This window comes from Sminthopsis crassicaudata, chromosome 4 (assembly GCF_048593235.1).
Source record: "Sminthopsis crassicaudata isolate SCR6 chromosome 4, ASM4859323v1, whole genome shotgun sequence".
Classification (NCBI taxonomy): Eukaryota; Metazoa; Chordata; class Mammalia; order Dasyuromorphia; family Dasyuridae; genus Sminthopsis; species Sminthopsis crassicaudata.
The window spans coordinates 9168114-9181140 of NC_133620.1; the positions used below are offsets into that span (position 1 = coordinate 9168114).

At 42.6% G+C, this 13027-nt stretch overlaps 1 protein-coding gene across 5 annotated transcripts in view; it reads right to left on the bottom strand.

The window, feature by feature from the left end:
* IL12RB2 (interleukin 12 receptor subunit beta 2) overlaps positions 1 to 13027 on the bottom strand; it is a 68769-nt gene that overhangs the window by 55237 nt on the left and 505 nt on the right. For 2 of the 5 annotated variants that reach the window (XM_074265684.1, XM_074265680.1), the window contains exons 1-2: positions 4121 to 4421; positions 1480 to 1599 (exon numbers count right to left, since the gene is read on the bottom strand). In XM_074265684.1, coding sequence (XP_074121785.1) covers positions 1480 to 1555 — 76 coding nt within the window. In that variant the 5' untranslated portion in view covers positions 1556 to 1599; positions 4121 to 4421. Of the gene's footprint in view, positions 1 to 1479; positions 1600 to 4120; positions 4422 to 8486; positions 8545 to 12083; positions 12143 to 13027 lie in introns of those variants that run through there. The other 3 variants (XM_074265683.1, XM_074265682.1, XM_074265681.1) reach the window with 3 other exon arrangements.

Genomic DNA, 13027 nt, shown 5'->3' on the forward strand with positions numbered 1-13027 from the left:
TCCTGACTTCAGGGCTGGTGCTCTATCCATTGCACCCCCTAGATGCCCCATTTCATTTGATTCTCACATCTCTACAAGGTTGGTGCTATTTTCTCCATTTGCTAGTTGAGGAAACTGAGACAAACAGAGCTGTACGAGGCTGGTCCAGTGTCATACAGCTAGTCAGTGTGTGGGGCTGCATTTGAATTCAGGTCTTCCTGATGTCCTTCTAGCTGCCTTTTTTTGTATCCCTGGCACGTAGCAAGCACTCAACTAACTGGCGACTGTGAGAAATGAGTCTCTCTCTCTCTCTTATTTAATAACTAGTGATTATACGAGGATCAAGCTAGTTTCCCCTTTTCTACTTCCTCATCCAAAAACCAACCAGCCTGGGACATCTCTCTTAAAGACTTAACTAGGCCCAGATCTAATCAGACAAAAAGAAATTCTAAGTTTAACAATGTTGGCTCCCACAGGTCTGGGAAGTGTTCATTCTCCCTCTGATAAAACAAGTAATATAGAAATCAATGTCTCTTTGACAAAGATTTGGGTAATCCAAGACAAGTATCCTAAGATTCTCATTGTAATGTTCATTCTCTCATTAATTCTAATCAATCCGGTTAATTAATTAATTAATCGATCCCCCCCCTTTAGGAACTCTTTCAAAGGCATATAACTATGAACTCACCATGATGATCTAAGAGGAGTGGCCAAATGACCACCCTTTTATTAATAAATGCTGGCCTTATTAATAAAATTATTAAATTACTCAGAAACTATCTCAATTTTTAATCGTCTTATCACATGTCTAAGGTTTGCAAAATACATATATGTACACTTATTATATAACCAAATCATATATATAAGATATATAATGCTCATTGTATACACATACATATAGGCATATATATATTTCCCCCCTCTCTCTGGATGCTCATAACAACCCAGTGAGGATGGGGCTAGTATTATCCATTTTTACAGATGTGGACCCTGAGGCTGAAAGAATCAAGTGAATTACCCAGGATTATTTAGCTTGTAAGCAACTGAGGCTGGATTTGAATTTGATCCCAAGTTCTATGACTCCTGTTACCAAACAGACGAAAGATGGAGCTTATGGAAAGGGCTCCTTGGGGAGGTGGGAGGTAGAGCAGAAAGGAGCTCTCAGTCAGGTGGAGGACGGCCTTTATAATTCCTTCCAAAAGTGACTCACCTATAAAACAAGGCCCTTTAGAATTGCTCATCTACTGTGGAGTCCCTCTCGTTGGCTACTTCACCACTTTAGTAAAAAGTAAGGCTATGAAACAATAGAATGAATAAGGGACCTCTCGTACAGAATCATAGACCAAGATATACAAATGGAGGCATGCAATAAAACCAGTCAAATTTGGATGACTGGAGAGTGAATGCAAAGGAGCAAGAAAAATGAACATTATTAAGAAACATATCTAATTGGAAAATTATAACAGACCAGAGAGTCTCTATTTTACGCAATTTCCTTACCTATTTCCGCCTTCATTAACAGCCGTGTGATGAATAAAATTAGGGTCACCCAGTAAACTCCAGTTGCATATGCCATGAAAGATACACGACTCTTGAAGGTTATCCCTGGTTCTTCCCCTGCTTGTGTAAACAACAAAAATCACAAATTACATTTAGGTTTTTAGAAAAGGAAATATTTGCACATAATTTTTAAAAGATAAGTAGTTGCATTTTATATAAATCCCCCAAACTCAGTAACTTAAGACAGTTAAAATTGCCTTTTTTTTTTATTCAGCAAACATTGTCGGTGTGTGCTAGAAAATGTTGATACATCCTAGTTTGATCAGATCATGGAGTGCCTTGGAATTATTTCGATTTCCAGATTACTAACAATTGAGAAATCCTTTTCAAATTGTTATTGATAGTTTGTATTTTTTCTTCTGAGCAAGAGTTGAATGATCTGCCCAGGATCAAACAACTTGTATTTCAGAGCAAGACTTGAACCCAGGCCTTCCCAACCATTAGATGAATTTTTTACTCCAAGGGCCACAGTCTCTCCTAAGTCATAAACAGAAGACTGAATGAATGGAAAATGCTTTAAGGCATTAAATACATTTTAGATATGATTAAATAACATCTCATCTTTTTTGGCTAAAATCAAGGAAAGCCATGACCTTGCTATTTCTGTATTCTATCAAAACATTTCTGTGTGTATGTGTGTGTGTGTGTGTGTATATGTCTCTATATGTATATGTGTATGTATATGTCTATATGTATGTATATGTCTATATATGCATGTATATGTATAGGTCTGTATGTATATGTGTATGTATATGTCTTATGTATGTATGTGTATGTATATGTCTTATGTATGTGTATGTATATGTCTATGTGTATGTATGTGTCTATATATGCATGTATATGTATAGGTCTGTATGTATATGTGTATGTATATGTCTTATGTATGTGTATGTATATGTCTATATATGTGTATGTATGTGTCTATATATGTGTGTATGTCTAGATATATATGTATGTGTATGTATATGTCTATATGTATATGTGTATGCATGTATAGATATATGTAAACATATACATATATTAACAAATATATTGCTATAATCATATTTTATATCTTTATCAACATAGTTATGATGCAATATGCCTTCTGGGAGACAGATTTTGTGGTCCCCTGATTTTGGGGGGGTTCTGTTCTAACAATAAGTCAGTAGTCCTAAATCTGCAGGCTTTGGAGTGTGCCTCAGGGAGCTCCCACACCCATCTGTCTGATTCTGAATAGATCACTCCTCAGTCAGAGAGCTTCTGGCCTCAGGCTAGTCCCACAGATCAAACTCCTGAGACCCAGGGAAGAGACGGCTCCTCAACTCACTGCTGACTGTCAGCAGGATAATCTGTTGCTCAGTGATAAGCAAATTCTGGAGACCACTGCTCTGGGCCACAGAATTAACATGTCAATGAGAGAAAGCTGGATAAATGTGTCTCCTTGCTTCTGTTTCCTTGCTAGTTTTTTTTTTTTTTTCAGAACTTAGCCCTCTTGTAATGGCACTGCAATGCCAATAAACTTTGCCCTTTGACTAGGAAATGACTTCAAGCCTGCAAATTCTTTGAGACATCACGTGACACCAGTCTGGGACACCAAACTTTTGAGATCCCCTTCCCAACCTCAATGTTACAGATATAATTTTATTAGAAACACACATTTATATATGTGTGTGTATATATGCAAAGACACATTATATAACCATGCACTTTATATCATTATCAACATATTTATATATTGAACATTTTATGCAAATATGATTGGGATTCAGTCTTATTTATATTTCTGATTTGAGAGAGAGTAAATTATATTCATTATTTTATTTATTTATTTTTTTTTGCTGAGGCAATTGGGTTTAAGTGACTTGCCCAGGGTCACACAGCCAGTGTTAAGTGTCTGAGACCAGATTTGAACTCAGAGCCTCCTTATTTCAGGGCTGGTCCTCTATCCACTACACCAACTAGCTGACCCAAGAGTAAATTTTAAATAATAAAAATTGTAATGCCAGTAGAAAATGCCAGGGGAAAGATAACAACAATAACATTTATATAGAGCTTGAAGGTTTGCAAATTGCTTTATATAGGTTAGCAATTTGGTCTACAAAACGTACAATTTAAATAACTTATGTTTTCTGGTGCTTTATAGTTCAGGATAATAAGACCATAAATTCAAAGCAGAAAGGACCTCAGAGATGGTTTAAATCCTGCCCCCTCATTTTGTGAATGAGAAAACTGAAGTAGGTACTAGTAGACTTTTACTTGCCCACGGTTGCCTGAGGTCCTACCAGCAGTAAGTAATTTGTGAAATATTTTCCTTCCAACAACCCTGTGCCATAGATAAAAACCAGAACCATATCCCCATTTTACAGATGGGCACACCAAAGTCAAATCATCTGCCCAATTGGATTGCCTGTGTCGTTGGTGGTCTCCATTTCAAGCCCTGAATTCCCTCCTCCAGCAAGAAGCACATCAAAATAGAAATGGAGACGGGCAGAATCTAACTTTGTAATCCATTTCCTGAAGATTCTGGTCTTAGAAGAAAATGGAAGGCTCCCCTGGAGAACAGATGGGAACAAAGAAAGGAGCAAGCTTTCCACTTTACCTGCTTCGGAAACTGCCTCAGTCCATTATAGACTCACTTCCAGCACCTGTGGGATTTGGGGAAGGAAGAGCCTGCTTCCAGTGGGAAGTGCCCCAGTTGTGGTCCTCAGGGTCTGGCTAAGGAAGGTGGCTGAGAAGGCTGGACAGGAGAGTCCCCTCTGCCCGGACTGACTTGGGCTTTTTGGCTGATGGGTCCAAATGGCCACTCCCCTTATGAGAAGTTCAAAGTTCTTCAGGACTTCAAGTAAATGGGGCATTTTCCACTAAAGTGAAACTTTCCAACAGCTGCAATCATCATTCATGCGACTGGTCTTAAAGAGACAATGACAAAATTGTACAGAAACTGTACAAGTGAGCTTCAAAGGGAACGTGAGACTGACTCATCAGGTTCCAGCAGGGGCTCCCCGGCCTCCACAGTGAGAGCCATCTTCCTCACCTCTGGGCGATGGGAGGCTCAGAGGCTGTTCTGAAGCGCACCTTCCTTAAAGGGTCAGTCACCTTCTTGTGAGCTGGAAGCACCCTAACTGCTGCCCAGAGATGGGCTTATCTGGATTGTAATAGGCCAATGCATCCATCCATCCATCCATCCGTCTATCCATCCATTCATCTATCCATCCATCCGTCCGTCCGTCCATCCATCCATCCATCCATCCATCCGTCCCATCCATCCATCCATCCATCCATCCGTCTATCCATCCATCCATCCATCCGTCTATCCATCCATCCATCCATCCGTCTATCCATCCATCCATCCATCCATCCGTCTATCCATCCATCCGTCCATCCATCCGTCTATCCATCCATCCATCCATCCGTCTATCCATCCATCCATCCATCCGTCTATCCATCCATCCGTCTATCCATCCATCCGTCTATCCATCCATCCGTCCATCCATCCATCCATCCATATTTTCCCCCTAGGCAATTGGAGCTAAGTGACTTGCCCAAGGTCACACAGCCAGGAAGTGTTAAATGTCAATACTAGCTGCCCCTCTCTCCATTTCTATTTTGATGTGCTTCTTGCTGCTTTGGACTTTCTAGACCTCAGTTTATTTATCTATAAAACAGGGACAATGTCACTCCAAAGTACTCTATGATACTTGATTAAACATTGATTTTAATGAGTGCTACAAAGTAGCGCTGATGATGCAGACAAAAAATGAGGGCAGCCCCTGCCCTTGAAAAGCTTACATTTTGGGGCCTCTAGGTGGCAGAGTAGAGGACCTGAGTTCAAATCTGGCCTCAGACACTCAACACTTCCTAGCTGTGTGATCCCGGGGAAGTCACTTAACCCCAATTTTCCCCAATTCAGGAGAAAAAAAGCTTACATTTTCTAAGGAATGACAGGTGCATAAATAATGGCCTACAAAAGAAAAATTGTGCATAAATAATTACAGTCCCTCCATAAATGCTTGTTTGTTGATTGGTCCTAAAGCTCATGGTGCCATGTAGAAGAAACAAGATTTTCTAGGTGCTTTGCTCAAAATCACCCCTCAAAGAAACAGAGCAGGATTATTATTCTATTTTCTAGATAAGAAAATGAGGTTCAAAGACTCAAATGACTAATTCGGAAGATGGTCTGGGGCAAAAAATAAATTGAGATTTCCTGCCCTGACTTCTAGACATTATGTGGGAAGACCCGAATTCAAATTTGGATTCAGACACTTAGGCGCTGAGTCTGAGATTCAGCCTCAGTGTCCTCAGTAGTAAAATGGTGACGATAATAGCTCCCACTGGCCCTTGCTGTGAAACTCTCGTGACATAAAAGTATATAAGGCAATCTGAAAACCTTAAAGGCCTGTATACCTCCATGCATCTTAAGCCACTTGGCTTTAACAGGAGTGCTCCCAGTTTCCCAGGATTTTAGTTCTAGCTCCTGCTTTTCTATTTCTGTTCCCCAGGACTGGGGATAGCCGTGTTGCTGAGAAACCTATGCAAATCAAGCTGGCTCCCTTGCCAACACATGCCCTCGGGCTCCGGCATGGATGGAGCGACATCATGTCATCCTTCACCAGCTCACACTGGGGCCAGACTGAGCCGGAAGGACTGCAGAGGCTACAGAGAGAAGGGGAGCTGGTCAATCCTTCCTCTCCCCCAACGACATCGACAGACCAAAAATGACCCACAGAGGAGATACTCAAGAAGGACGATTCTCATTGCCTTTGATGAACTTGAGTCCCCTGGCAGCTCTGACTCCTGGATCGCTTCCAGTTAGATCCGAGAGCTCCTGCAAGGCAGGAAGGGTACTGCCAACTGGAGAGAGTGTTTCCTCCTCCTCCAAAAAAGGAACTGAGCAGAATCTGCAAACCGTAGACCAGGGAGCTTGATTTTGGTTTCTAGACTAGATAATGAGGGCTAGCATTTATACACCATTTCAAGGCTTCTTAAACACTTTGCTTCTTAAAGATCTCACAGAGGGTCTTGGAACTTAAGGTGAGGACCATGAGACGAGGGTCTCCATTCCACTATAAAAAGCTGCACCTCACCGCACTCGCCCCTTCTTTAAACACATCACTAAATTTACATTCACTGCAGCTGTGGTTTCATGAGTTGAGGGTGCATTAGTAACCACAAAATGTCAAGAGCCCTGGAGTAACCGCCAGCACCCAGTGGATTTTCTGTAGGGCTTCTTAAGTTTTTTTTCCACTTGTGACCCCTTGGCACCCAAAAATTTTTTGTATGACCCTGGGTTTGTAAGTATATAAAACAGGTAGACAAACCAAACATTTACTGATAATAAATCATATTTTTGTCATCCCCACATTGTTAAAAGACCCCCCATGGGGGTCTTTAAGAAGCTGGGGTCTATGGGATAGCAGGGACAAGAAGCATATCAGGGGTTATGCTGTAGACCCTGCCATCCTCCCTTCCCCCAGAATTCCAGAGCTCTCCTCTTTTAGAGCCTTTTAGAATTAGCAGTCTTCTCCTCACCTCCACTACCTCATGTGCCATTCATTTCACATCCCTTTGTGATATTCTGATTCAAAATTCAGCTGAAAGGGCTGTGACTGAATCGCCAAATCCAATCGCCCTTTCTCAGTCTCCATCCTTCTTGACCTTTTGGGGGCACTGGACCCCCTTGAGCACCTTCTCTTCTACGACATTCTTTCCAACCTGGATTTTTGTGGCACTGCTCTCTCCGGCTGTCCTCCTCCCTGCCTGACCCTTCCTTCTCCATCTCCTGTTCATCTGCTCCATCACCTGTTGATCTCCTCTCTATGGAGGTAGCCACAGCTCTGTCCCTGGTACTCTTCTCTCACCAATCCTTCAGGGATCTCATCATCTCCAAAGGGTTCGATGATCATCACTTTTGCCTTTCTTTGTATCCAAAAGAGCATTCATGTTCTTCCTTCCAAACTCTTGCACTTTATTAAGCCCCAGGATGTGGGTGGTTGGGAGGAGGAGGACATACATCAGACAATATGCTCTCAAAGCAAAACCCGAGTGAGGAGCTACAGCACTTTGTCCTCGGTTCAGGTTCTTCTGTAGCAATTGTCTTCGCTGCCCACTTTTTCCTGTTTTCCATTCCCCTCTACCTCTTCCTTAAAATATTAACTTTCTTTCTTGGCTGTCAAGAGCATCCGACTCCCACCCCAGCTTCTTCATTTTTGCCTCATGATTCCATAAAGGGGTTTCATTTCTCCCACTAACTACTGCTCCTTTGGCTTCCTGCCTTCCTTCACCTGGAAACCCTATCTACATTCCCCCCACCCCCACATCACCTTTCTCCTCCTACTCTTGTCTGTGTCTCTCTCATTAGGATATTCTCCCTTCTCTTCTGCCTTCCCCCCTTCCTTACCTCCTCTCTCTCCTTACTGCTTCAACCTGTTCTCCTCCCCTACTTACCACCCCTTCCTCTCTTCTCTCCCCTTCTCAGTTCCTCCTTCCCTCCCTCCCCCCTTCCTGCTCAGTCTCCCTTTTTCTCTCTACTCCCTAACATTCCCCCTGTAAGAAGTGGTGAGCTCCTGTTGGAGCCCTGGTCCCTGGATTCTAAAGATCCACCCAGAGTGGCGGAAGCCTTCTTCCAGGTCTTTTACGGGGTGATGACATTCTGAAGCAGGGACATCACTGATTGTTCTAAGGCATCAGGATATAGCGGCTCAAGTTTTTGTGTACATTGGCTTTCTTGGAAAGGTTCTTTTGTTGAGTCAACAAACCCTTTAAAGCCTTTCACAATCTGCCTTCAACCGCTTTACTCCACATAGCTCCCTTTTATGACTCTCTGGTCCAGCCAAACTGGTCTTAAAATTCTTACACACATCACTCTCTCTCTCCCCCGTCTCCATGTCCTTGCACAGAGTGTCTCCCCATCTAGCACAGTCTGCCATGATTGACCAATGGAAGCTCTTCGACTCAATGGACCCTACCTTAAAAAGTGGGTACGATACCAATTTCTCTCACAATCCTCAGCGTAATAAAACATCCTTAAAAACAAACAAAAATAAAAAACAAGTTTTATTCTGAGACTCTCGGAAGGATTTCACAATACCTCTCCAGATAATTGCAAAATGGCTCCCAGGGATTGGGAAAGCCAAGGTCTAATCATGGCTGCTCTCTCAAGGTGTTTTCACTGAGACCCACTAGTTCAAGTTCAGTTTCACCCACAATTCCCCACTACTGAGGGCTCCTACCCCCTTTTACTTCACCATCAATGTGCTTAAAATTAAGATGCTTATCTTAATTATCTTCAAATGGCATTACTTAATACTGTGCCAAGGTATACAGTACGTACTTTGATGACTAAATTTAATCATCATTCTGTAAAGTAAATATTGGCTATCTCCAATCTTCAGACCAAAGGGAGGGAGGAGAGAGGGCAGAATCTTTAATTTGACCAAAAGAATAAAGAAAATCAGTGACAATGCAGGATTACACTGAATCGGATCTACCGTGAGAGGCAAGATATGGTGCAGCAAAAAGAACATTTATTAACTGTATTAACTTGGCTAAGTCACTTCATTTCTCCCTAGACTTATTACTAAAATGATTCTTTCTATTAATGGGGGGATCACCTTACTTAGGGTGTGCTAGAGCAGACTTGTTGGAAGAGTCAGTTGTTAAGCTCACAGCACGGTACTGCCACCGAGGTCCCTTTCAGCTCCAGTTCTCTGATTTTGGAATGAAACTACAGTGAGCCTCAGGCCACCGCGACGTGTCTACCTTTTTCTAGAATTTGGTCTGTTGACTGAACTACTCTCTTTCGCTCTGAGTGAATTTTCTCTTTCCTCATTCAGAGCTCAGTCAATGCTCTTGTTTCTCATGGGAGGTGGTTGGCTTTCCTCAGGAGAGAGCTTCAAGCCAAGGCTGGAGGACTGCTTAGGACAGGTTCTAATGGGCTTTTTTCTTTTTTGGTAGGACTTGAACTAGATTAATCAACCAACAAGTTTGTGCTAAGTACCTACTATGTGCCAGGAACAAACATCCAGTGAAATAATCCCTACCTGCAAGGGGCTTACATTCTTTTTTTTTTTCCCCTGAGGCTGGGGTTAAGTGACTTGCCCAGGGTCCCACAGCTAGGAAGTGTGAAGTGTCTGAGACCAGATTTGAACTCGGGTCCTCCTGAATTCAGGGCTGGAGCTCTATCCACTGCGCCCCCTAGATGCCCCTAAGGGGCTTACATTCTAATGGGGAAGAGAACTTATACCTGTGCTTGGATAGTATATTTACCAAGTGTGTGTGTGTGTATACAAATATACACGTACACATACACACACAAAGTGAATAAATGTACAGCAGCTTCAGAAGTGAAGCAGAGGATCAGGAAAAGCTTCAGGTGAAACATGGTGTCAAGCTGCATCTTCAAAGAAGAGAAGCATTGGAAAACGGAGATAAAGAGTGGAGGGATCCAGACATTGGGCTTGCCTCGTGCCAGGGTGGGTGGGTGGGGGGCTTCCAGCTTAACATTCTGTGATTCTATGATTTTGAGTTCAATTCGCTCCCCACCCCCCTATGGAGTATGCCACTATATGGGCTGTTTTGCTTTAATTGTTTTTCTTTGCTAAAAGATTGCTCAGTGCCGAGGGGTGGGGTAGGGGCATGGGAAACGAAGCACTTTCAGAAATGACTTATCTCTCAAGAAAAGACATGACTAAACCCTATTTTTTCAAAAATAAAACCCTTTAATCACATCACTCCCCTGGAGTTCTCAATCTCATCGCATCTGATTCTTCATCAGGCATCATTAGTTCCAGTCAGAAAAACCATAGTTCTTTCCACACAGTGTGTGTGCTGGTAAATATTTGTGACTTGGACTGACTTATATATGAGTTGATGCACCTGGCAAATATTTAACAACTGCTATGGTGGGAGAAGGGTAAGAAGGTTCTTAAGATTCTTTTCAGTTTAATCCACACTATTCACATTTCCCTCATTGTTTTTAAAGCCTAGACAATCAACAAAACAATCAACCAAATCCAGATTTGTAGGTTTCCTAATTTCTGAAGTATAAATGTTTGTAGTGAAAAACAATTGACGGATTCTGAGCTGGCCAGCACACTCCTGATTCCTCCCTGCAAACCTTCTTTCCCTATACATCTCCTATCACTTGGAATTGATAACTTTTGCCCACTCAGAGCTCTCTCTCTTCTCTTCTCTCCTCTTCTCTTCTCTCTCTCTCTGTCTCTCTCTGTCTCTCTCTGTCTCTCTCTCTCTCTCTCTGTCTCTCTCTCTCTCTCTCTCTCTCTGTCTCTGTCTCTATCTCTCTCTCTCTCTCTGTGTCTCTGTCTCTCTCTGTGTGTGTCTCTGTCTCTGTCTCTCTCTGTGTGTGTCTCTGTCTCTGTCTCTCTCTCTGTGTGTGTGTCTCTGTCTCTGTCTCTCTCTCTGTCTCTCTCTCTCTGTCTCTCTCTCTGTCTCTCTCTCTCTGTCTCTTCTCTCTCTGTCTCTGTCTCTCTCTGTCTCTCTCTGTCTCTGTCTCTCTCTGTCTCTGTCTCTCTCTGTCTCTTCTCTGCCCAACCAAAATCCTACTCATCTCCCCGGCCCAACTCAAGCTCCATATCCATTCTAGGATACAGCTATTAGCGAACACACATATGGTGTATATGTGTGTGTGTGACCCCAGTTCAAGGTTTTCCAAAGCACTTTACACATCATCTCATTTGATCCTGACAACAACTCTGAGGTGGGAACGAATAGGTGAGACAGAAGAAGAGGGAACTGAGGCTGAGAGCTTAATGGACTTGACCAGGGTCATACAACTAGCCAGCATATCATGTTGGATTTGAACTTGGGTCTTCCCGATTCCAAATTGTGCATGCTATGCATCGTGTTACTAGCTGCTCATTTCCTGAATCAAGACTGAACAGAAATCATCTAATGAAGTCCCTTCCTTTCACCTGTGAGAAGGCTGTGCTCCAGAAGCAAGTCATACAGTTCCAAGGTTAGATGGAGCCTCCAGTTCCAGACTTCCTAGATCAGTCTTGTCCATAGCATTCACCATTGCTCATTCATACAGACATAACTTTATTTTATTTTTTATATAGCTTTTTGTTTACCAGATCTATGCTGGGTAATTTTACAGCAATGACAATTGCCAAGCCTTTTGTTCCAATTTTTCCCTCCTCCCTCCCTCCCCCAGATGGCAGGTTGACCAATACATGTTACACATGTTAAAGTATAAACTAAATACAACATATGTATACATGAAGGACATACTTTAAAGGTGTTTATCTCCCCTTTCGCACCACTCCCAAGGAGTCTAAATTCTCTGAAGACAGGCTTCCTTTTTTAAACTAAAGCTCCATGGTACCTAGCACGCTGCTCTGCTCCTTGGAGGCGCTCAGTGAATCTACTTGAACTTGAGTCAAAGCTATTCTTGTCTGATGGGCAAACTTTTAAAAACTGGGGCCACAGTGGGAAACTGCCCACAGGATGCCATTTGTGGTTACAAAATAAACACTGCTGGAAGTGTGAAACAGGACATTTCCTGGCATCAAAAATATACACATATAAAACTCATTAAGACTCACCGTTTTGTTCAACTCCAAGGTGGAGCCGTTGTCTCTCCCGCCTCCCGTTAGTCCAGAATCTGTCAGGTAGATACATAGAGAGATCAGAAGTTGAGCTAATAGTATTTTCAAGCCCCACCAAGAGAAAGGGAGCCATATGATGTAGCTGAAGGAGCTGGAGAGGTTCTCCTCAGAGAGGGAAGGTTTGGGCAGGTATGTATTTTCAAAGACTGTCACATGGCAAACTGACCACTGATTCACTTTGGCCCCTGTCGGAAGGACCAGGAACAAAGGGTGGGAGCTGAAAAGAGGCAAACTGAAGGTTGGGGTCAGACAAAATCTTTCCTGGACTTGGGCGGTTCTATAACGGAATGGATTGCCTGGCTGACACCTCAGCAGAGGTCTTCCAGCAGAGAAGACAGTGTAATATAATAGGGGTTCTTTTGGATTGGAATCGCAGGCTGCACAAGTCCCATCTATCCAAGAAATTTTGGTTCTGTCTCCTTTTAGATCTCAGTGCTGCTGAAGGGACATATGTGGAGCATTTGCAAGTAGTCTCAGAACTGCTGGTAAGTATTGTGAAGAGAAAAACTGCCATTGAGATATAGTAAACATAGCATTAGACTTAGAGTCCCAGGATCTGGGTTCAAATCCCACGTCCTGCTACTTAATATTTATACAAAGGTAGCTGGATAGTGCAGTGGATAGAATATTGACTGTGGAGTCAGGAAAACCCACGTGCAAATCTGGCTCCCAATACTAGCATTTTTAACTCTAGTCAAAGCACTGAAGCTGTCTCTGCCTCAGTTTCCCTATCTGTAAAATGGGGATAATCATAGCACTTACTTCCCAGGGCTGGTGAACAGATAAGATTTGCAAAGTACTTCACAAATTCTAACACTTTAGATCAAGTTAAGCTATCATCATTGATGCAACTTTTGAGCAAACCGTATTCCTGTTCTGTG